Raw genomic sequence first — 26159 nt, forward strand, 5'->3', positions numbered from 1 at the left:
CCCTCACATACACAGGGAGAGAGAGAGAGAGAGAGAGAGAGAGGGAGAGATAGATAGATAGATAGATAGATAGATAGATAGATAGATAGATAGATAGATAGATAGAGAGAGAGAGAGAGAAAGAGTGAGAGAGAGAGAGAGTTCAATGAAAACATATGATAGATAATTCATAATTCATTTATATGTTCAGGTATGTGCATCTCAACACCAACTCAACACCTTTTCTGTCCTAAAATGTGGCATGTCTATTCACTGATACATGTTAGGTTTTCCTATTTTCACATGCACGCACACACACACACACAGAAACAGAATTGTGAGAATTGTGACCTGTTTCAAAAGAATATATATCTTAGAATCAACCCGTCTGTTTGTTATGAATGAAATTAAGTGGTACATTCCCTGTGACTACGGGTTTTATCTGATGAACTGAAATAATTATTAATTGAATATGAAAACAGGGAGGCACACTGAGTGCAAAATCACGGGAACAGCAAAAATATTGACTTTTTTTAGACTGCTGTTTATTTCTGATCACACAGTGAGCTCCTTTAGGCTTCATCACTCATAGTAAACACGAGTCTGTTCAACACACATAGAATTAAAATGTTGAGTCACTTTGTGGAACAATGTGTGTACGTGTATGTGTGGGAGGGTATCTCTGCCCTCTGCTCTCTTTTCATTTGCAGTACATAAAACAAACACCACCCAAGGATAGGTCATTCATACACACACATACACACACAGGTCGGGTGTCAAAGGTCATATTGTGTCTGGAGAGGGTTTACTCGTTTGATCTCAAACACACACACACACACACGCGCGCGCGCGCACACACACACATTGCGAGATGCAGTGTGACCTGTTTCAAAGGAATATATATCTTGGTATAAAACCGTCTGTTTATAGCTTTATGTTCTGTTATGATGCAATTACTGTAGCTTGATTATTATTATCATTATCAATTAATTCATCTTACAATTATGCTGACTAAGCCCATGAAACAGTCATGTGACTGGGTGCCATTGCACTCCTCTGTGTGCAATGCAGTAGAATTAACCCAACGCCGTAACGGTTTTTACCATTAGCCATTAGCTGCAATAATTCATCAGTAAGCTCCTTGAGTTAATGATAATCATGATAATAATAATAGTAATTGGATGAACGTCTTCTCCCAGCATCAGTTCAAATGTCTGTAATCTCTTTCATGTGTCCATGATTTACTGTGAGTACTTTACTTGCTCTTTGCATCACCTTCATCCTGTGAGAAAGAAGAACAACATCTATCACTAACTAAATGTTCAACAGGTGGTTGAAACATGTCAGTAAAATCAAGCCCAGATTTAATAAGTCAAACATTTGGAACAATTCATCAGTACATTTTGTAAAGTCTTCAAAGACAAGGAAACAATACAGGAAGTGAATTTCCTTCACAATTATCGTCAGAATTAATACAAAATTCAGCATGCATCATCAGCGATAATCAATCAAATACATGTTTGGACAATTTATTTTGATAGAAGCCAATTGATCAAATAAATAAATGTAACCAGCTGACACAAAGTCCCTTCATTTTCAAAAGTACAAAACTGCTTCACTGTGACATTTCACTGTTTGCTGCGGCTACATATTAGCTACTGGACACAGAGTGACTGCCATGCTGCATTCAGGTCTGACAGGCTTCAGCTGTTAGACTGGTTTACTTTCAAGAAAGCAATAGCTGGAAATATTGCATGTATTAGACTGATTGAAGTAATCAATATCAATTTATACAATTTAATTTCCCCAGCTGGCTTATAGAGGCCAGTCAGACACATCTTCTTCACTGTACTGTTGCCCTAACAGCTCTGACATATTCCTGTACTAGTAAATGTAGTCCATTACTTTAAATGACAAATTGATTTTAGCCACACAGCTAAATATAGTGTTACATATAAATATTTGTACTAATATATATTATATAGAGCATCTCTTTTGCCAGCGAATGTTAAAAACAGTTGATTATGACTGTGGGAACTAAAGCTAAACTTGTGGTAAATGCCGGTAAATACATGTGCATTGTGCAAAACTATGAAATTATATGTCATCAGCACTCCAGACAGTGGTTCTGTCCTTCCATGATCATTTTAAAAAGCCACAATGAAAGAATGACTAGATGGAAAGGTCCAGTGTCAACTATTAAAAGGTGTCAGATTTAGGGGACTCTAGTTACAGAATATGGCATAAATGTAATTTCATATATATATATATCATAATTATGTTTTCATTAGTGTAGAATCGCCTGAAAATAAGAATTATTATGTTTTTTTAACATAGCCTGCTATGTTGCCCCACCATGTTTCTACAGTAACCCACTGACTCTCTTCACACTTGGAAGGAAGGCAGTGGTGAGGGGTATTCTGCTGGTTGTAATCTGCAACTTGACCACTAGATGCCACTTAGATTCTCCACAGTAGATCTTGAACATGGCCTTTTTCTCCCCAGTTCCTTGATAATGATGGCAAAATTACATCGATCACCAAACTCTCTTTAGACTTTCAAATTTCTGTTTTTTTCAAAAAGCAGCATTACATACAAGCTGCTGAGCTCATGTGTCATCTCCAAACATTTCTCTAATTTCATGTTTAATACATTCATTTTTATCACAATCTGGACAAAAACTCAAATAATGATCAAATCTCATAAGTGCGTTACACTCTCTGCTGTTCATAGAGTTTGGTGAATCAGTCTTGGAACACTCAAACAAGCAAAAAATAAAAAGAGATTTAGGAGAAGAAGAAGCCCAATGTGATGTTGTCTTGTTCATTTTACTCATAAAAAGAAAAAGAAAACAAAAACTCAACGTCTTGTTGCATTTGCATCTGGACACTTAGACAGTTTCTCATGGTTGACTGATTGGCAGAGTATCTTCAATGTATCTTTGTCATTAGTTACCCTGGTAACTGCTACTGCTTATATTAGTGAGTGATTTTGTGTCAACGTCCCTTGTATCATTTCCTAGATGCATAGACCAGTGTTTGTCCAAAGTGACGCCGCAATCTGCATGACTGTCCCAACATCTGAGGCAAGCTGAGAGCGCTGCTCCTCCTCCTTCAGTAGTACCTATTGTTCAGTGCAGTATCAGAGCTCGTCTTCATGGTACCACTTAAAAACGCTCTTTACAGTGACTTGGTTTTCAAAACATTTTAGGTTTTTCACACCTTTGATTCAAATCTAATAACATCACTAATATTTGGTACCACAGTTTCTCTCACAGTGCAGTGGTGATTTTCATTAGTTTTTCTAATCTTTCTAGTAAGATTTATTTCTTGTTATATTTCTTGAAGGACGTGAAAATCCATTTCCACAATGTTCTCTCCAGACATGAAAAGGAACTGAATCACTGATTTCTGTTTTCAGTGCTATATGAGGATTTCTACTGGATGGCTAATAGGTGGAGCTACGCAGCCACATGACCAATCAGGTATATGTTGTCATAGAGGTGGCCGACGAAGTCATCTGAGACATTGTGTGCTGCTCGGCGAGTGTTCCTGATAAACTCCCTCTTGGACATTTTGTTTTTGACGTGGGGGCTGGTCAGGTCAATGGACAGCAGAATCAGACTGTAGCACAGCACATACACAGCATCTACAAAAGAGGTGAGAGGAAATGGTGATGAAACAGGACTGTTTTGTTTCACACAAAGCTCAACTGTGACAACAGGTCATTGCTGTTAGCACTACTGAGTCCACACAACCCTGATGCCTTCATGACTGTCAAGCAAGGTTCATACAGATAACTTCACCTCATCACACCTCATCGTAAAATACTACTGCAAGAAGCACCAGAAAGGGAGAGAAAGGAGGCAGTAAAAGAAAGTAATCAAATGTAAATATGATCAATAAGAGCACATAAAACTATACTGTGCTAATAATAAACTCCACTTTGCCCAGTCCTTCATCCATCCACAGGGGATGGAGGGGTAGAGCAACAGTGAAATGAAAAGGCAGCCATCCATCAATCTCCAGCCTTGGGCTCCAAACCATTACACTAATCCTACTAATCATACAAGTGGGTCCGAGGAATTAACAGTAACAGATTCAAGGATCATTTTTTGTCCAGTCTGCTGCCATTAACAAAACCCTCAGCTAGTAAATGCATGGTACATTGACAACACTGAAGCCAGGGATTACTAGATAAAACCTTGACAGTTTCCCTCTCAGTTAGTGTCACGTGTAGTAGCTTCAAAGCCACTTCGACTGTAACTGTGGTTTTCTGTGGTCTACCTTCTTAAACATGTTGGTCATCTGGACCTTTCTGAACAACATCATCATCAAGTCAACATTTTAACATTCAAATCCAAAATAAGATGTAATTAAATTAGACATTTTCTGAATGTATTAATGTTCTATAGAGCATTGGTTCTCAAACTATGGTATGTGTACCACTGATGGTATGCAGGCCCCATCTAGTGGTGAATAGAGGAATCGCAAATAACTTATTTAAAATATTTTTATATTTCCTTTAATATTTGGTTTTGTCTGTGTGTGTGTGTGTGTGTGTGTGTGTGTGTGTGTGTGCATGTGTGCGTGTGTGTATCAGCACTAACCAGGACTGAGACCCAGCTCTCGGACAAGACCAGGATTACAGGCACAAAACCTGTGGCTGAACTTGGTGATGAGGGTTTCCAGATACTCTCCTCTCTCCTCTGGTGCATGGATGTGCCTGAAGAAATCCCGCAGAGCATTGGGAAGAAACTGATTACTGAAGTTATGGAGGGTCACCAACTCGTCCAGGACATCCCGCCTGCACACACACGCAAATATATAGTCATATAGACAATAAACGTGGCTCAGTTACACACAGATACACATTTATTTATTCTCATAGCAGAGACATTAAATAAACACCAATCCACAGTGGGGTAATAAGACTTTTTTAACTTGTGCATGTAACAAAACAAGCTGTGTGTGTGTGTTAACCTCTCATCCAGGTAAATCCTCAGCATCTTCCAGTTGAGCCGTCTGGTGTAAAAGATGAACTTAGCCAGCTCGGTCGGATGATCAACTAGTATACCTTTAGACATGAAATAACTGATACCCTACACATACACATGCACACACGCACACACACACAAAGAAAAAGAGCCATATAAAATAAAATGAGACAAAAATTACATTTTGTATTGACATCATTGTTTCATTGTTCCTGACTCAGCAGGCATGCACTCACTCACTCACACACACACACACGCACCTCCTGTGGGTTAGCATTGAATGTCAGACTGCCTTCATCCAGTTGTAGGTAGAGTCTTCTATATGAGAAACCAGCAGGTAGTCTTCTGTTGTAGATGGAGCAGTGCCCCCATGTGGACTTACACAGCCTGGTGGATCAAATAGAAACAAAGAACACAACATAATTTTACTGTGTACTGTGAAAAAACCCAAAAGACAAAGTCAGAATGTGACAGAAGTATTTGCCAAAGATGTGTCACTTATTTTTGAATACCTTTAACTTTCTGATAGTCAGTGCAAGTTATGTATTAATGTCCATATCCAAAAATAAACTGTTAGAGTTGATGCTCCTCTCCCTGCACAGAGCCTGGTGGAGAGTAATGACAGTGGGCAGGAATGACTTCCTGTAGCAGACCTTTTTATGTTGGCGTTGCAGGAGTCTCAGTCTAAATCTGCTCTGTTGTCAGATATTTTGTATGTCAGTTGAGCAAATCACACAGTACATCTGTTCAGGATGATTGCTGGTCACCAAAAGAAAAATCATCACACAAAAATCACAGACCCTCTCGGTGAACATCCTTACCCCTGCCATAGATATTCATCATTTCCCAAGTCCTGCCACACACAGCCAGCCAGGCACAGATCAGTAGCATTCAGGTATGACAGTATGGTGATGCCTAATTCAGGTGGCAACATCTCTAAATCTATAAAACCATGCTGTTCTTTACCTGCAGTCATTGAGAAAAGGGAGAAGGGGACAAAAATAGAAAACAATGAAAGTGAATCATGTGCACAACTTGGATTCTTTCAGTCAGGCTTTATGTTGTTTACTTTATAGCTGTGTTGCCTTAAGCAACGCAGTTCTGAGACATTCTCTTTAGGTTGGTGTGGGCTATGAATGTGTGGGCTGTGATGATGTCATTGAACTTTGTTCTGCATTGAGCAGGTCTTCACTGTCAATCAAATACCTTTTATTCTTTTTCTACTTGAGTATAGTTTTTTTGGATGGTTATCTCTCACCGAGTTTGACTTTTTAATTAAAAAGTAAAACAGTTAAACAGAAAAACAGAAACCAAGCCAAAATCAAAGAGCACTCTGAAACACACACTGCTTTGTTGTCACAGTGATGCTGATGGAGTCTCTAGTCCCCAAAACCATCATCAATAAATTGTAGATTGGATAGAATTATGGTGACATTCATATATGTGGAAAATTAATGTGAATATTACAGAACATTTGGACCTGAACCAACAAATAATCAGTAGTACATCAGTTCTCTCATTTTGTCTGTTGATTCAGTCCATATCAGTCTTTGTCAGTGTTTTCTGTTTTGGGTTCTATATGTTGGCCCTTTTAGCAAGTTTTCTTCATGTTGTGCTTCTTGCAATCTCAGATGATGTGTAATTTTTTCCATTCTATACATTTTCTGCACTACTTTCTGTCCATTGTTCCTTGCTGGGAGGCTTTGTTTTCCCCCATTGCCTTGTGATGGCTTTTTATAGGCTAACAAAACATTAACAAAATTTGGACAAGACATCTGCCTCTTCCTTGTATATTTTCTTCTGAAAAATTACATAAATACCAATACCAGTACCATGCAATTCATAGGAATATCATATGCTAGTATCTTCTGTAATCTGTGCACCATTTCCAGAGTATTATAATTTTTTGACAGTTCCAGAATATATGAGAGTGATCCACCCTGGAAACTCCACATTCTCTCCAGCATGAGTTTTACTTATACATTTACCCTTGACCTTGGGCATGATAAAAAACCAGATCAGAATTTTCCATGAGAATTCCCTCCACATCTGTGAACTGGTGGATGTTTAATTGGTGATGATGTTTTTCAGTTGTTCAAGACCTATTTTATATTCCTTTCCATTTACCATAGCTCCATCAATTTCTGTACACTGGTGGACAGCCTGTGCTAAAGGTTCTATAAAGAGGGTGATAAGCAGCAGCCTTGTCTAGTTAACCTCTGTAAATTAAATGTACCTGTCAGATTCACATTTATTTTAATTCTGGCAGTGGGCTGTTGGTATAATGTCTTAATACATTGTACTGATTTGCTATTAAATCTCAATTGTTCTAGCAAATTTCCAACTGACTTGGTCAAATGCTTTTTCGGTGCATACTAATATGGTGTTTTGTTTTGGCCTTTGTGCTTGATCTACTACATGCAAGCAAGGCTTTTCTAACATCATCATGTGTTTGGCAGCCTCTTATAAATCCTGTCTGATCCTCTTCTATTAGTTCTGTTATAAAACTGGTTAGTTGTTTTGAGATAATTGTTATATAGATCTTATAATCGACATTCAATATTGAGACTGATCTGTAATCCCCAGATTATTCTTTATCTCTCCGTGTTTTGCTTACCCCACTCATACCTTAATTTTTGTCAAGTAAAACTTAGTTTGGGGAGGCGGGTTTCAACCGACTTGGGTGTGCTACGTAACTATGCTCCCACTCTCCGCCATCCGTGACAAACAGTCAAAATTTTCAAGTCTTCCAATATTTTATTTCCCAGTGATCCAATAAGAACTGGTTGTTTGATGTGTGCTTTGTTTGGTTTAGAGTGACAGGAGGAATATCCATCCATCCATTTTTGGTAACCACTTATCCTCATCAGGGTGGGGATAGAGCCTATCAGCAGGAATATTAAAAAAAACATTCCACTCCTGCCTACCTCATGCATCAGTCATCAACACAGCACAAAATGTCCCACTTCAGATGACTACAGAAGCTGTCCATCAGAGCTTTACAAAGCAAAGTGATGCATGGCCTCAGTGACACAAGAGGTCAGGAAACGGGCAGATCAATCAGAGGACATCAGTGGATTCACTGAGTCTGTGGTGCAATTTATTTGCAACACTACAGAAGCAACTGTCCCCAAAAACAACAGTTAAATCATTTAACAACAAGAAACCACGGATTACCAGCACTTATATCACAAAGCTCAAGGACCTGAAGCTTGAGGAAAATTCCAGTCAACCCCTTGATCGTGTAGGAGAATTCCTACCTCCTGCACCATCAAGAGCATCTTGACAAAGAACTTCACTATCCAATACGGAAACAGAACTAAACTAAAAAAAAGGATCAGGAAGAGCTTCTTCTCCCAGACCACTTGGATCTAAATGAGAACAATGCCTAAGAGTGGACACATTATATTTGAGATACCACCCCCTCCACTGCCCCTCGAACCTGTATGATTATTTGTGACAATTAAACTTGAACCTACTTTTCTGTATGCATGCAACAAATATTTCTAATATAACGAATAATATATATAATAATATATACAATATATACAAATATTTCTATTTCTAATAATGTTGACTGCATGCACACACCATCAAAGGGAGGGGAGTAACTAAAGAAGACAACTAAAAACAACAAGAATACACTCAAAACACAGATAAAGGTATGCATGGTATGTAACAGTATGGTCACAAGGTGTTGGTACAGGGTTAGTAACAGCCATATGTTTAGCCTGTGTTTGTGTGCTCATACCTCCCATGCGCGTTCTTAGCAGATGGTAGATGTCAGGGCCATAACAGTGCTGGGGAGCTCGTCTCTGAGGACCTCCATCTCTCCCTAAGAAAAAACAATAACAAAAATCAGAATCATCTTTTTTATTTCTTTATTTATTCATACATGTGTACACTGCTTAGTATGCCAGAGAAGAAGGAGACTATCCTATTATGCAAGACTGACCAGGCACAATCTGTTGTCATCATTTAACTTAATAAATCAATACATTTCAAAGTAAATGACAAAGACTGCTAACTCATTATACTGTAAGCTGCTCATGAAATGTAGCTACAGAACTGTCCCATTCTCAGTCCTGTAGTGTGAAGTGTTGTGATGATGTTGGGATGCTGGGGGTGGGGGCAGTGGATTTCAGTTCATTGGTAGCTCTGGAGTAAAAAAAAAAATTTTGAGCCTGGATGTGCAGGTCTTTAAGGTCCTGTATCACTTTCCAGATAGAGAGAATAGATGATGATAGGTTGTACTGAATCCAGAATGCTGCTGTATCTGCGGAGGTAATGTGATCTTAAAGTGTTTTCCAGTGAGGACAGGGGAAGTCCAATTATTTTCTGGGTTATGTTTATGAGCTTCTGTAGAGCTTTACAGAGCAGTGATAGAAGGATGTGAGCAGCTTTTTTGGACAGGTTGGAATTCCTCAATAAAATAGAGCCACGGTTGAGACCTCTTTACCAGAGTAATGGAGTTGATTGTCATTGTGAGGTCCTCTGTGATGTGGATTCCTTGAAACCTAAAGCTGGAGACCTGGGGCCTCATGTACAAATACTTGTGTGGATTTTCACGTGAAACTTGGCGTACCCCAAAACCCAGAAACTGTCGTACGCACAGAAAAATACAGATGTATCAAAGTGTGCGTATGCATGGATCCAAGCACGTTTCTTTTGTACATCCCAATCAACATGGAATTGAGCGCACATGCAACTCCTCCCTGTCCACGCCCCCATTTACATATGCAAATCTATTTAAATAGGCCCCGGACCTGAGATTCACCTCTTTGAGTGAGTGGGAGCGTGTGTGTGAGGCTGTAAATGCCGTGGGATCCGAGCAGCGCACACACAGGTGTGGACAGGTGTGGCGCCACGGCTGACGTTTTGCGCCCGCTTTTACTGACAAGAATACTGAACACAGGGAGACAAACAGGGGCTTGTTAGAAAGCTCTGCAGCTCTAATTTCACCAGCAGAAAATAAAGAAAACCAAAAACATGACATTTGAATGCGCACATGCCCAAATGTGCATTGGTGGGTAAGTAAAGTTTATTCGTTTAATTGTCCCGTATGTAAACCAGCGTTACATATGGGACAATTAAACGAATAGAAGCCACCCATCGCGCACCGTGCCAGCCTCCAGCTTGCTCCCAACCATGCTGTTAGTCATAATGAATGAGGCATGCGTTGAACCAGGCCACCTTGCCACAATGTTAGTTAGCTGCATTTGCGCATCACATATGATTTGAACATTGATGGAATGAAAATGTTTCCTACTTACATAAACAAATCTATCCTGTGATGGCTCCGATTACATTAGGGCCAGCCACAGCTCTGCGCACAACTCCAGTAACACTGGCCTTGGTAACCAAAATCGCCTTATGAGCCAATTATCATTGTTTGCAATTAAATCCTTGCGTTCCTTAAATCGCTCATTTCGGATGGCACCATTTGCGAGGTCCTCTAACAACACTAACATTAACTAACATTGTTAATACCATTTTCTTCATCACATTACTCATGCTTTTATATCCACCCATATAATTGCAAACACGTGGGTATGTTAAATGTTCATAAGTGTGTCTCTGATGTGCACATCACTCTGATGACTACTTGTTTTCACATTATTAACAGTTTCCCAGCGTTACCTGTAAGTGTCGCCAAAGGAACAATAGCTGTAGAAACGTGCGTATGCCAGCCATGAAGTTGGCGTGGGGCACGCACATTTCTACGATCATTTCACGTTTGATACATCTGAATGTGAGCGTGGAAAAGGATATACGCCACTTTTTTGTGCGTACACAAGCTTTGTACATGCCCCTGTTCCACTTCAACTCCTGTGATGTTTAGAGGACAGAGGTCCTCTCACACCTCCTCACAGTGTCTCCTAAAATCTGTGATGAGTTCTTTGGTGTTTTTGATGTTCCGTAACAGGTTGTCTTCTGTACACCATGAACCAGTTCATGTAAGCTGTGTCATCCCTATTTTAGATCAGTCCCACCACTGTTGTGTCATCTGCAAATTTAATGATGGTGTCTGAGGGGTGTGTGGAGATGCAGTTATTTGTATGAAGAGGTTAGAGGAGGGGAGCACAGCACTAGTGCTGAGGGTCAGGCTTGGAGAGAGGTAGGTGCAAAGTCTGACTGTTTGTAGATGGTTAGATAGAAAGTCCTTGATTCATATGCACCAAGAGCTGCTGAGACTGAGGTCAAGCAGTTTGGTGACCAGCCCACTGGGCACGATAACATTGAATGCAATACTATAATCAACTAGAAAATTTCTAAAGAAATTTTGAGCCTGACTCTGGCCCCAACGCCACCATACATTATTACTGACACTGCTCAGCAAATTCAGTAATAGAAAATTCCCGCAGAAATTTTGAGACTGACGAGTGGGCTGTTGCCAGGGGTCTGTTTTCAAAAAGCACACCTCAAATAGTAATTTTTAACATGTTTATTTAGACACAGGAGCAGCTAGCGCTTACGTGCTAGCAATTAACATGATAACATTAGCATGTTAACATTAGCATGTTAGCGCTGATGCGCTAGCAATTAACATTAGCATGTCAGCATTAGCATGTTATCATTAGCATTTCGACATTAGCATGTTAGCATTAGCATGAATTTAATTCTTAATGGCTAATGCTAATTAACATTAGCATGTTACCATTAGCATATTAATGCTGATGTTAACGCTGATGCGCTAGCAATTAACATTAGCATGTTAGCATTAGCATGTTAACATTAACATGTTAACACTGATGCGTTAGCAATTAACATTAGCATGTTAGCATTAGCATTTTAGCGCTGATGCGCGAGCAATTAACATTATCTCTATCACAGGTTCCACTGCTACTGTAATCATTTTATCATTCATTGTGATTCATTGTCATTTTGTCAGTCATTGTAATTGTACAGTATGTTTGTGTTGATTTGTTCTGTACACGTGACATCCATTGCACGTCTGTCCGTCCTGGGAGAGGGATCCCTCCTCTGTGGCTCTTCCTGAGGTTTCTTCCACCTTTTTTCCCTGTTAAAAGGGTTTTTTGTGGGCAAGTTTTTCCTCACTCGAACCGAGGGTCTAAGGACAGAGGGTGTCATTCCCTGTACAGCCCTCTGAGGCAAATGTACTTTGTGACTTTGGGCTAAACAAAACAAATTTGATTTGGATCAAATATATTCAGGTGGACTAATTTAATTTTGTGCTTGCTGTGCTGATATGGTGGTTTTTCTGTATGTAAGTTCATATTTATTCCACATTTGAAGATGGTGACAGGGTATATATAAAAAAAAAGTTAACATTACCTTGTTCTCGTCGTCCTCCTCGGTCAGCCAGTCGGTCGGCAAGCTCTTCCTGAAGCTGCTGCTGTTGTCTGGGAGGCAGCCTCCACAGTGCCTGACCCATCTACATGTTAGCACAGTAACACAGAACAAGCAAGATGCTTAGATGATGATACATGTTCAGAATTTTAATCAGCTTTATTAAGAAACTTGAGTTTGATTCAATGTACACAGGAATAGACATAACAGTTAAAAATAAGGACAACAGTCCAAAAGTACAGTGTATACAATGGTAAAAATGGTACAAATAATCTATAATGTGTTCATGACACTGGCTGATTTTAGTGTTATATGGAGTGATGGCCTGTGTGTCCATGATATAAAGGGTCTGCAGTGATGCTTCAGGACTCTAGACATTGAATGGATTTTTTACTATCCCATTTATGCATTTGAGCAACTAAAATATTTTGGTTACATGACCAACGAGCGGGGTTTTACAAAAACAAAATCTAATCTTTGAGTCTGCCAGTGAGTTTGAGGTAGCAGATATAATATAATGACAAATCATAACTAACTAGCAGCCTGATAAAAAAAACAAAAACAAATCCACAACGGTGTGAAAGTCAGTTCAGAAGAAAAATACTATAATAGAAACACTGTAACTGAATACAGTCACAATTTGTGGTGTCCAATATTTTTGCAATCAACCAAAGGAAGCAGCTAAATCGTATCAAAAGTAAAGCTACGAGCTGTTTTCAGCACTTCAGCCAGTTTAACTTTGTTTAATGTGTATCTCTGTCACACAATGTACAACAACAAATAACTGTTTACATTTTTAATCTTGAAATTAAATTGACTGATTGTGACAGCGTGAGGACATGCTGGTGACATGTCCAGGCAGCATTTGGTGCTTAATCTCACTGATTCTGTGTTTTTAGGCCTGAAATGGCATAACATTACACGTGCTAAATGGGTTTACGACATTTAAATTTTGTTCCATTTTTAACATTTATTTCATAGTATAGATCTTTAAGTTCACTTTTTTCAACTGACTGTTTGAGGTGCCAATTTGTGACACATTATTGTTTGCACAAGACTGAAGTCCATCTTGTACAGGCGACCTGTGGCATTTATACAAGTTTATGATCATATTATAAAATGCTTTGACTGTATTAAAACAAGACGGGACCGTGCTTACAGTCATATGACAGACAATGGGATGACTGTGCTCGAGATTTTAAAGCAACCCCTGACAAACAATATGTACATACAACAGCTGACACTTATATGACAGAATTTAGACAGACTATTGTCAGAACTCTATGCTGATGAACTTCAAACTAAGCTTCGTGTTCGTCGACTGATAAACAAAGCAGCAATGCCCGGTGTGGTTGTGCACGCAGGACAGCCGCCCTCTGCCTCTCCGCCTGTCCAACGTCAACTGTGTTGCATAAACAAATCCATTACACTGTTGTAAACATCAACGCTGGAAAGTCGAGCAAGCAAGGTACTTTGACCTGTAGTCCCACCTTCCCTTCAGTAACATTGGCCACACATAATACAACAGCACTAACAGCGGAGCGTCATTGGTTGAGTTGGTTATCACTCACAATCTGTCCTTACAAATCCCCGAGTTAGCTTACCGAGCTAGTTTAAGTTGGCAAAGACAGTGTCGAGCCGAGCTCGTTGATTTTGCTGACCTGTCACATGACATTTATCTTGTTTCTTTCACACGCTCCGTGAAATATTCCCCCAAAAGCGCGACAAAGCGCCAAAACTCGAGCTAAAGCTACCTACCTGAGTTGAGTGATTCCTCTGAGCAGCACTGCTCACAGTGACGGCGGGGAACGCGCTCTCCTGCTATGAGACGTGTGTGGGAACCAAGAACGAATAAAAACAGAGCAGCTGCTCGTTCGCTTCACGGGAACCTTTCATACTGTGGGCTGTTACTAACACAGCTATCATGTGCTCTACACCCGCCTCCGCCTCCGCCTGTCAGCCTGTCAGCCTGCCCCCCCCGTCCTCCTGTCATCGCAGAAACAGATGAGCTCGACTTTATTTATTATTATTATTGTTATTATTACAATTTAACAGAGGCGTGTTAAACACATTCAATTATCGTGTTCATTTACGGTACCTATAACAAACTGATAAATGAAGCTGAACGCGGAAAAACAGAAAGCGTGTGTAGCCCGAAGGACGTGCGTACAAGTCTACGTCACTGACGTCAAGGCGTTACACGTACACGTAGAAAAACCTGCAGCCTATTGCGTTTGTGCTGTCGATCACCCGGCACAAACAAAACCAGCTACTCCAAACGCAGCAGCTAGCGTTAGCTCGGAAACAAATCCGATTGATTATTGCACTTTCCGGACCAATGACTAACAAAAACAAATCAAATCCACTGTTTCAATTGGATATCTAATATAGTGAGTCTAATCTGCTGTCGTCTATCACCATATTTCCCGTTGCAGTAACAGGTTCGTAACTCGCTCGTGTTTGTTAACATTACATCAGCAGTGAAGACAGACGTTGAAGATGGCGCTGTCATGTTTGGCTTGCAGGTAAAGATGCTTTCTACTGGAGATGTCCAAGGTTGTCTTCGTAAACTGGAAACTCTACTGCGGGCCATAAAGTATCCAGGACACGTCGACTACAATGGGTAAGCCATTAAACAGTAGACATCGTAAAGTAACTACCATACACCGTGTTACGTTACGGCAAAACAATACTGCCCATTATAACGACTTTAAGTCAAGTATGTCGCAGGTTAATATTTAACGTTCATTTACCTGGCACACCGTTAAATCCGTTAGATTAAGAGCTCATGTGGACGACTCCCGTCTTTCTTCAAAGAATAAGGAGCCCATTCGAACGTGACAGCAGCAGACAGGTATTATTATTATTAGAGTATTATTTATCTATGTATGGATGGTTCAGTTACTATGTTTCCAGGTGGAATATATCAATGATTCTTGTGTTCCAGTTGATACGGTTTATAGCCAAGGATAGTGACTTTAGAATGGAACCTGTATTGTTTCATATAAACATTATACAGCAGTTAGTTCCAACCAAGTAGTTCGATTGCGGTGAGGTTGTGGTGGATTGTTTGGGTCTGCTCGAGGTTTCTGCCTGTTTAAAAGAAGGTTTTCCTCGCCACCGTCGCCAGGTGCTTGCTCATGGTGGAACTGTTGTGGAATAGTCTCTGTAGATTGTATTGTGGAGAGTACAGTCTAGACCTGCTCTGTATGGAAAGTGTCATGAGATAACTTTGATTATGATATGGCGCTATATAAATAAAATTGAATTGAATTGAATCCATGAGTGCTGATATAGTTCTCCATAACTCTGGGACTTTTAATCTTTTGAAAGATTTCATGCTAAGACGTGAGCAGTTTGTTGTAATGACGTTAAACTCTTTGCATTAATTGGGGCGGCTGTGGCTCAGAGGTAGAGCGAGAGAGAGAGGCATGAATGAGATACGTACAGTAAAGAGCTTTGAGTGGTCGGAAGACTAGAAAGGCGCTACATAAGTACAGTCCATTTACCATTTGAATGAGGAAAGATGTGCTGATAAACTGAGGAATATGCCTCATTTACAAGTGATAGATAGACAGACAGACAGACAGACAGACACAGCATTCAGTAGCAGCATACAGTAAACATACAGTAAGCATGCATTAAGATGAACCTAAACACACATTAAAATTGACCTTTACTACAGTAAACATGTTAAAGTTAAACTTATGAGCTGAATTTGCATTTACATTTAACCTGTGCAAAGAAGTTAAATATGTGCAGAGTAATTTTGAAATGTTCAAAGTCAGTCCGACTCACTGGAGGCAGCGTAATTTCTCACTGATCAGTTGGAGGGACACCGAAGGCTCCACAGGTCCACTTATGCCCTCTCTGTCCCCTCTCCAAAACAAAAACACGTATAAAACAAATGTAGCAATAGGTCTGAGATTTCAGCTTGATGGCTTGTTAGTTTAACGTTGGATAGACTGCATGTCCGTTCTGATAGACGCACAATGATATAACAAATGCAGGATTACAACACATCCATTATTCCATTAGGTAATATGTATCACTAGTTTATAACATGCAATAAATGGCCAAACAGTTTAATTGAAAACGTATTTATTTTCATATCATTTAGTAAAATCTGGTTGTTGTCAGCTATTGTCTAATGCACTCTCTGCCGTGACAACTATCCTTAGCAGTGAGAACGTCGCACATCACTTGTACTTTTTCTCACAGTCTGTTTCTCCACCAGCCTTTCCAAAGGAGATCCCTCAGCTTTTCTACCAATCGTGAGTTTCACCCTCACTTCCTTTTCTCCTCCTTTTGCTGAGCAACTCATGGCAACTGGACTCGATGTGACGGGCAAAACTGACCTCCGATTCACTGACACTCTTTATAAGGTAACACATGCACACATCCTGAGCGCTGTGTTTTCACAGGGATAGAAGTCAAGCCTTTGAATCCACATTCATCCTCTCCCCCATTGAGTGGCAGTGACTACTAACCTAGAGTTTTACTTCACTCTCACAATGAATCTACTAGCCTGTAGTGGTCTGTTCCATTGTGAGTCTATGCTTTGTGTGTACAGGTACTACGAGATGTTTTCCACTATAAACCCATATTGACCAAGCAGCAGTTCCTCCAGTGGGGTTTCTCTCAAAGGAAAATCTCGGTCATCTGTGACATCATTAACTTGGTCCTGCAGAAACACAATCAACTGAAGAAGGTACAGAGCATTTATTGCTATATGTTTATGTGTCTTCAGGTCCAGTCTATAAGATTTCGTTGACTGTGGTGTTGAAGACAATTTGCATGAGCATGATTGTGTTACTAAAAATATTACAGGAAATGCAAAACGATGGTGGTTAGCATGATTGTATCACAGCAGGTTCCTGGTTTGAATCCTGGCTAGGGCCTTTCTGTGTGGAGTCTGCATTCTGTTTGTTCTCCCCGTGTCTGCGTGGGTTCTCTCTGGGAACACCGACTTCCTCCCACAGTTCAGACATAAACCACAACAGGTATTTGGTGACTCTAAATTGTCCCTAGGTGTGAAAGTGAGTGTGAATGGTTGTTTGTCTCTATGTGCCCTGTGATGAGCTGGTGACTTGTCCAGGGTGTGCTGCACCTCTCGCCCAAAGTCAGCCTCCTGGATAAGGATAAGCGGTTACAGAAAATTGATGGATTTCAGAGATTCCTAGAGGGAGATCAAATACCACCAGTAGTACACTTACCTTAGTTTGAGCTGTGCTGTAGTCAGTTATATTTAATAGAATTGTGTGTGTGCGTGCATTGTAGCCCAGAGTCAGATGTCCTGCCTCAAACAAGGATGGCAGAGGTGGAGCTCATCCCCCACTGACTGAAGCAGACACTGTAAGTATCGTCTAAAGTATTGTGTAAGCTGTAGCTGTGGCTTTCTCAGTTTAACAAAATTGTCTGACCTGTTTGACTTGTTTCATTTGAGTACAGGTGTTACAGGTTTGCAATTTGAGAACACACTTCCAAGAATGAAAAAAAAAAACAAACAGCTTTTTTAAGCAGAAACACAGATATTGCGCTAAGAATCCTGTGTTTGCAATAGTAAGGCAAGGCAAGGCAAGGCAAGTTTATTTGTATAGCACAATTCGTACACAAGGCAATTCATAGTGCTTTACAGAGGCAAGGAAAAACATTTGACATTAAGACAAGCAATAGCAATAGAAATAAACAAATTAAAAAGAGAAGAAAATTAAATTAAAAACATCAGAATGTCATTTAAAATCATTAAAATAGCAAATTTGAAAACAATTTAAAACAAACGAATCACTGGATTATGATTAAAAATTCTTTAAAAGTTCTTTAAAAGAGCTCAGCCATAAGCACGTGAAAATAGAAAAGTTTTTAACCTGGATTTAAAAGTGCTAAGAGTTGGGGCTGATTTCAGTCCTGCTGGTAGTTTGTTCCAGTTGTGAGCAGCATAACTGCTAAATGCTGCTTCACCGTGTCTGGTTTGAACTCTGTGCTCCACTATCTGACCTGAGTCAGTAGATCTCAGAGCCCTACTGGGTCTATATTCTACTAACATTTCATTTATGTATTGTGGGCCTAAACCATTCAGTGATTTGTAAACTAGTAGCAGAACTTTAAAATCTATTCTGTAGCTAACTGGGAGCCAGTGTAAAGACTTAAGAACTGGGGTGATGTGTTCTGATCTCTTTGTTCTGGTCAAAACTCGAGCTGCTGCGTTCTGAATGAGCTGCAGCTGTTTGATACTTTTTTGGGGGAGTCCAGTCAAAAGACCATTACAGTAGTCAAGTCTACTGGAGATGAAAGCATGGATCAGCTTCTCCTGATCTGTTTGGGACATAAAGCCCTTAACTCTGGATATGTTCTTAAGTTGGTAGAAGGCTGTTTTGGTGACTGATTTTATGTGACTGTTGAAGGTCAGATCTGAGTCTATCAACACGCCAAGGTTTCGGACTTGGTCTTTAGTTTTTAGAGACAGTAACTCAAGGTGTTTACTGACAGCAACCCTCTTCTCTTTATTGCCAAAAACAATTACCTCAGTTTTTTCTTGATTTAACTGAAGAAAATTTTGGTTCATCCAATTTTTGACTTGCTCTAGACAGTTACACAATGACTCTATAGGACTGCAGTCATCTGGGGACAGCGCAAGATATATCTGTGTGTCATCTGCATAACTATGATAGTTGACATTAGAATTCTGCAGAATTTGACCCAAAGGCAGCATATATAGGCTGAACAAAAGGGGTCCAAGAACTGACCCCTGAGGAACCCCACATGTCATAGCCACTCGATCTGATTGATTACTTCCAATGGTCACAAAATAACTCCGCTCCTCCAAGTAGGACCTGAACCATTCTAGGACTGTTCCACGGAGTCCTGCCCATGTTTCCAATCTGTTCAGCAGTGTGCTGTGATCCACAGTGTCAAACGCAGCACTGAGATCCAGCAGGACCAGAACTGATACTTTGCCTGAGTCAGTGTTCAACCTTATGTCATTTAACACTCTAATAAGAGCTGTTTCTGTACTGTGGTGAGCTCGAAAACCTGATTGAAATTTGTCAAAAAGTCCACTGGAGTTCAAGTAATTACTGAGTTGATTAAAAACCACTTTCTCAACAATCTTGGCTATAAAAGGAAGATTTGAGACAGGTCTGTAGTTGGTTAACTTGAAAGTATCCAGCGTTCGCTTTTTTAAGAGTGGCTTGATGGCAGCTACTTTTAGGGGTTTAGGAAACGTGCCTGATTGAAGTGAGCAATTTATTATTTGCTGCAGATCTGTTTGGACAGATTTTACAATAGCTTTAAAAAAGTCAGATGGCATTGTGTCAAGACAGCATGTCGATGATTTAAGATGCTGAACTGTTTCTTCTATGTTTTTTTGATCAACTGTATTAAATTCTGACATCACAGTTGATTCATTCCTAGGCGGTTTTAGGGATTGCGTCACTTTATCATTTTGTAGATTTGTGTTGATATTTAACCTTAAAGATTTGATTTTTTCATCGAAAAAGTGAGCAAATTCATTGCATTTTTCTTTTGAAGAGAGTTCTGAAACTATCTCTTTTGGGGGGTTTGTAAGCTTATCAACTATAGCAAACAGAGTGCGAGTGTTGTTGATGTTTTTATTAATAATTTTAGAGAAGTGTTGCTGTCTAGCCTTGATTAACTCATGGTTGAAATTACTGAGACTTTGTTTGTAGAGGTCGTGGTGAATTTGGAGTTTAGTTTTTCTCCATTTACGCTCTGCTTTCCTGCATTCTGTTTTCAATGCCTTTACCATCATAGTGTTCCTCCATGGTGATCTCTGTCTACTCAAGGTCATCTTAGTTTTAATAGGTGCAACAGCATCCATGACATTTGAGATTTTCCAGTTGAAATTATCCAGGAGTTCATCAACTGTCTCTGCGCTCACAGTTGGTGACATTGCTATAGCCTCCATAAACTTAGCACTAGTATTCTCGTTTATGTACCTTTTCCTAACAGACACAGAGGTTATCTGAATGTTTGGAATTATCTGTAAGTCAAAGAACACACAGAAATGATCAGAAAGAGCCAAGTCCTTAACAACAACAGAAGAAATGTCAACACCTTTAGAGATAACCAGATCTAGAGTGTGTCCCCGAGTGTGTGTGGGCCCTTTGACGTGTTGGACAAGGCCAAAGGTGTCAAGTAGAGAACAGAAGTCTTTGGCATTAGTATCCATGTTGTTGTCTATGTGAATGTTAAAATCCCCAGTTACGATAAAAAAGTTGTAGTCAGTGCAGATAACTGACATCAGATCAGCAAACTCATCAATAAATTTTCCTGAGTACCTTGGTGGTCTATAAATGATTAGAAAAAGGACTTTTGGATCACCCTTCATTAAAAAACAGAGATATTCAAAAGAACTAAAATCACCAAATGTAATGTCCTTGCACTGAAATACTGATTTGAAAATGGCAGCAACACCCCCGCCCTTCTTGCCATTTCGACTCTTACTCATAAAACTGTAATTTGTTGGCGCTGCCTCATTAAGAATGGTAGCACAACTACATTCAGTCAGCCATGTTTCACTAAGAAGTAAAAAGTCTAGATTATAGGTCATAATCATGTCATTTACTATCAGTGGTTTGTTGACTAGTGATCTGATATTGAGTAGGGCTATCCTTGTGGGGATAACAGGAGACACTGGTAAGTTTCGTGGTTGACATGCTATACTCAGTAGATTGGCAGATTTAAATGAACCCTTTTTATTTCTCATCAGTTTAACCACTTTTCTGTTACCTGTCATCACAGGGATTGAGAAGGGTATCTGAACTCCATAGGGCCCTGACTTTTCCTGGTGAAGATTATTTATAGCAGTATTGCAGCCTGGACCCGGCACATATCAGTCAGACTCACAGATATGATGATTCAAAGGAGGTGGGGGGGCTCTGTGACTTTTAGTCGAGGGTTGTTTCCGAGGTGGAATAGGTGGGGCTGGACGATATGGTAGCTTAAGGGGAGAAAATAGGGGATTTTGGCGTGGTGTTAATTGGATTCCCATATTGACAAGACTCTTCATCCTGTCGGTGAAATCCAGAAGTGGGGAGTCGTCCAGACTGAATGGAGAGAGTTGGGGGCTAGGTGGTGTCTGGGGGGGTGGAGGTTGAGTGTCCCCTGTTGGGGCTGGGGGAGACTCCACTTGTTGGGGTGAGAATAATGATGTTGCCGGTTCTTTCTGGGTCTGCTGTCCTCCCTGTTCAGTCCTAATCTCAGCGCCCTCACCAGAGCGCCGAGTAAAGGACTAATGTAACCTGGGGGTTACTTGGGTTTGGTCACAGACACATTAAAGCTACCTTTGAAATTTGCAGGAGCATTAGACATAAATAAGTGTACTGAGTCAGACAGGTGAATAATTTAAAATGTAAATAATTAAAAATGTGTGTTAGTGAATTAATGGAATTTCTCCTGACTGAATGGTCTTATGTGTTTCAGGTGTCCAATATACCATTTGTTGTAAATCACACACACAGTCCCACAAAGCCACACCATGTAGAAGTATTCTCCTCTAATTCTCCTGGAATTCGGATCCCAGAGCTGGCAGCAGGGGAGGAGGACAAGGAGAACAGTCCTTATGTAATTAACAATTTTTCATATGTTATTGTCAGTTTTCTGTTTAGGCCTCTTGACTCACAGTACTTTATTGATATTTACTTGCACTGTGTTTGTTGTGCACCAGTATACAAAAGCAAACTCCTTGAATATGAAAACCAATATAATATATTGTCAATAAACCTGATTCTTATTCTGAAACCTTCTGTGGACCACTGGATCCTCCACAGATATTTTATTATATTATTATTATTGTCTTTTTTGTCTTTCAGTCATCAGATGTGGAAGGAAGACTCTCAGCACTGGAGGTTCAACTAGAGAGTCTTTCTGGGCTCCACAGGCTAAGTATCCTGGAGAAACGCCTGGAGAAACTCGAGACAAATAATGACAAGGTAGACAAGACATTCTTCACTGCTTCCTGAATGTCTTAGCTCATTCATTTCATATTTTTAATATTCTTTATTGAATAGACAGAAAATTTAAATGGAGCCTATTATGCTTCTCCTTAGTTTCTGTCATATATTTAAGATTACAGTGTTGTGTTTATATTAAACAAGGTCAAACTGTCAAATAATTAAGTAAATGTATGTAATCGTGTGAGCAAAAAGTTCAGCTTTCAGACTGCTCTGAATGCAACATTTCTAATGGGTTCTTCTACTTTGCATGATGAGCCCATGTTAAATCATCACACAGTTCTTTGATTTGATCAGCTCCAAGTACAGCACACGCATAAAGTCCAGTCCACCCGTTAAGTCTGTCTATTGGACTGCTCTGTTCAGGACTACTTTTCAAGTTTTTGTAGGTCAGTGTAAGATCAATGGAGTCTGCAAATGAGCAGAATAGCCCCACTATAACAAAGCATGAAACAGAGAAAGCTTTTCTATTGTTCATAATCTATTCCAGAATGAAGGAGAAGTCATCACCATATCCAGAGAGAGCTGGGAAAATCTGATGAGCAGAGTCCTGTTACTGGAAACTAAACTAGAACTGAGCAATGCACAGGTACTCGTGTACTTGATCTGACATTTTCATTTTATTTCCATGTAGAAACATATTCACTTAGCTTGAACCCAATATTGTATCTCATCTCTCTGTCTTAGTTTAATGCCCGACCGCCAAGTGCACCATCTACCTCATCCTATTCTTCCAACATGTCTGATGCTTCAAAGGTAAGACAGCAAATGTTGTTCTGGTTGTATTATTACTTTCATATTCTATTGTGCTCAACTGTAAACACTTCAGAGGGTTATTTTTAACAGTAAATAACAGAGCTGCTCTAGTGTCCCTCCATTTACTGTTGAGACTCTAAAACAGTCTAAGAAAGCAAGTTGTTTGGGTTTGTAGATTCCGGTCTACTGTGTTGCATTATACTGTAAAATGTTGTTCACAGTGTTGTTTTGTCCACGTTTTGTAGGTTGCCTCTACGGCACAGTTTGGTTAACAAGTCACATTAAGCTATTAATGCCATTCATGGCCGCAAAACATGAATATGATTTCTGTATTTGTCTTTATGATCTAGTCTAGTAAGAATAATCTGCTCTAACCATGATTGTCCGGTGCCATTAACAACAACAAACAGTCAACAAATGAAAAGTGTATGGTTGAACTATGGCTCATAGAAAATACTGTGCACCTCAGTTGATTCTAAGTAGAAGAAAAGATCTAAGTGAGTCTGAAAGAAGGTCTGTTGTTGGTGCACAGGTGAGCTGACTGTACAATAAATGTGTGATTATGGACCGACGACCACCATTAAACCAAAATGAGGGAATATGTTTTTGAGGAATGGTGTTTGATCAATGCAGTAGAGCTCAGAGAGGTTTGCTGAAGCAGTTCCAGCTAACCATCTACATGCGTGTCTAATGTTTTCAGGTGCAGCAGTAAGTCTTTCTTCTGTTCACTTTGCCTAAAATGTATTTCTGAACTTGAAACTTCTTTTCTTGTCTGTCATGTTTGTTTGTCCAGGAGGACCTCAAGGACAAGCTGGAGAGAATCACTAACATGTAAGTTCTTCATTCCAGTTGTTCATGATTGAGCACTGTGGTGAGTCTCTCTGAAAACTTTTTACTCTTCTCTACAGAGCTTAGGAAAAGCCATTTGGCATTTAGTTTTCTGACAGGTAAAAGGTGGACACAGTTCAAGCTCCAGATGTGTTCCAAATCAGTGTCAGACTGTGTTTGGTCCTTCTGACAAAACTTCAAATTCTTTTCATTCAGGGGATTTTTACTCATTCATCATCTTACTATATCCCATCCAGCCTGCTTGATAATACCTCCAACCTTTAATATGATAAATGTGGTGGCGTAGTTACTATATTTAATAATATAGCTATTATACATTTCATATAATATAATTTTGCACTTGTGAGATAGATCATAATTAGTTGTATTGTATTGTATTGTATTATTATTAGTTGTGTGTCTGTCTGTGTCTGTGCCTGTGTCTAGGCTGAAGAGCACCTCGACTCTGCTGAAGAGCACCGAGTCCTCCACAACACCCTGCAAATGAATTCTGATAAATGAGGATCATTTCAGTTTGGTTTAATGTAATTTTATGTCATCTTGGTAATGTTCATATTCCTAATAAAAGCTAATTATCACACTGTGATGTCTGCTTTGTAAATTTTCTAACAAGCTACTGAGGAACTTGTGTAGATGATTTTATGTCTCAAGTGAAGTTATTAAGAAGTAGAAATACTGTCATCATAACAGTAACTGTTGAGGAATAAAGGCTTTATTCATGAAACTAGTTGTTTCTTTGTTATGACTTTTTCATTTATGATTATTTCATCATAGACATTTTTAAAGTTCTAGACATTGAGTATAAAAGATTTAAAAAAAATGAATTGTGTATATTGGGACAGTGGCAATTTATGAAAGCACTAATAAAATGCAAAAAGACAACAAAAGCAAATTAAACATTTTTTTGACTGCACTGCACACTGTATTTCTGCATTTGGCTATGCTCTCTGTATTTTCAGTCAGGTCTGTGTGCTTTTTTTCATGCTCTTGTCATGTTTTTATTATTTATTTCTTTTTGGAATGATACAAAAAAAAGACAAGATAACATAAAACAGTGAGAGTCTTGGGGTAGAAACCCATGTGTGCATGTTTGGGCGTTGTGGGGTAAAGAGCAGTATATTACTATTGTTATAGGTATTCTAACAATGTGAAGTATTATTGTTTTAATAATATGAATATAATAACCTATAATAGTCAACATAATACAGTATAACAGTTTTAATTTAAAGAGACCTTGTTTTGAGCCACATCCAAGCAGCACAGGATGGCTCAATGCAGATTTTGTGTGTGTGGCTACTTTGAAGAATGTAAAATATCTATATGTGTTATTTCATGGTTTTCATGTCTTCAGTTCTTCAAAAATGTAGAAAATAATATAGAGAAAAATTGTAACGGCAGGTATGTGTGTGATGTGGATGCAATGGTTATTGTGGATGGTGGAAGGCAAAAATTAGGTAAGTGAAAATCGGGGCAAAAATTCAAGTCAGAATTAACCGTTGTTTTTCAATTGAAGCAGATCATTTTCATTAATATGCAATGATCTATTAGTAAATTTTTCCAAATTATGGTGTTGATTCTGGTCCTTGATTTCCAGTCCATGACGATTTCTTGGTGATGATAAGGGCCATGCAGGGAATTCTACCAGATGTGTGTTTAGGTTTATGTTGGATGTGGCAGCCTAGTATAGAGATATGTTATTGGAGATTTCAATTGGTGGTGCATGCATATATAGTTATGTGTTTGTTACATTATTCCTCAGGCTTGTATTAGCCAGTGAAACTCTAAAGTTACTCAGTGATGGTCCTTCTCATTTTCAGCATTACAAAGTTCTGCATGTGTGGACAGCATTACTTATTCCCTGCATCAATTTCTTCTTTTTCTCTCTCTCTGTTAAAAATGCAATTTCAAGTAAGAGTGTCAAGTAACTGAGTACAAGGAAACTGAACTTGCTCCAGCTTAATAGAAAATAACAAAATGAGGCTGGGTACATCGAGACTTTGTATTGTATGTATAAAGTGTAAAAAAAAAAATCATTAAAGCTGCATTTACTTATCATCCTTCAGTTTGCTCCCCTAATCAGACTTGCAAAACTGACTGAAATACTTCAGTCCAATACTATTTGATTATTTTGGAGGCTATCTACTTTAATAATTACAACAAGACAGCAATCCATCAATTATTTCCTCATTGTTAATCAATAAAAAATATAACCATGCTAATTGTGCTCACAGCAAACATTTGCTCTGCTGCTACAGGCACAGCGAGGTCTTACTAAACAAGCTGACACACCTCCA

At 39.3% G+C, this 26159-nt stretch overlaps 2 protein-coding genes across 5 annotated transcripts; one reads left to right on the forward strand and one right to left on the reverse strand.

The window, feature by feature from the left end:
- Positions 1–1326: 1326 nt before the first annotated feature.
- On the reverse strand, positions 1327–15163 carry fbxo8 (F-box protein 8). Of its 2 annotated transcripts, none has more exons than XM_027283090.1 (8): positions 15040–15163; positions 12272–12371; positions 8727–8810; positions 5797–5941; positions 5236–5362; positions 4962–5080; positions 4589–4785; positions 1327–3627 (listed from the first exon to the last, which is right to left on the reverse strand). In XM_027283090.1, the coding sequence occupies exons 2-8, from the start codon at positions 12369–12371 to the stop codon at positions 3440–3442; spliced, it is 960 nt and encodes a 319-aa protein (XP_027138891.1). In that variant the 5' UTR covers positions 15040–15163; the 3' UTR covers positions 1327–3439. The 2 variants fall into 2 exon arrangements, with proteins under 2 accessions (XP_027138891.1, XP_010744415.1); XM_010746113.3 differs by lacking the exon at positions 15040–15163 and adding an exon at positions 14045–14212.
- Positions 14526–24589, forward strand: cep44 (centrosomal protein 44). 3 transcript variants are annotated; one of them, XM_019265923.2, is made up of 11 exons: positions 14526–14727; positions 14812–14909; positions 16524–16671; positions 16860–16997; positions 17567–17641; positions 21731–21871; positions 22120–22239; positions 22751–22849; positions 22948–23016; positions 23810–23847; positions 24292–24589. In XM_019265923.2, exons 2-11 carry the CDS (start codon positions 14818–14820, stop codon positions 24350–24352), a joined length of 981 nt encoding a protein of 326 aa, XP_019121468.1. In that variant the 5' UTR covers positions 14526–14727; positions 14812–14817; the 3' UTR covers positions 24353–24589. The 3 variants fall into 3 exon arrangements, with proteins under 3 accessions (XP_019121468.1, XP_019121470.1, XP_019121469.1); XM_019265925.2 differs by lacking the exon at positions 17567–17641 and having other exon boundaries at positions 14528–14727; XM_019265924.2 differs by lacking the exon at positions 14526–14727 and having other exon boundaries at positions 16508–16671.
- Positions 24590–26159: the final 1570 nt, after the last annotated feature.

The sequence above is a fragment of the Larimichthys crocea genome, chromosome X (genome assembly GCF_000972845.2).
Source record: "Larimichthys crocea isolate SSNF chromosome X, L_crocea_2.0, whole genome shotgun sequence".
Classification (NCBI taxonomy): Eukaryota; Metazoa; Chordata; class Actinopteri; family Sciaenidae; genus Larimichthys; species Larimichthys crocea.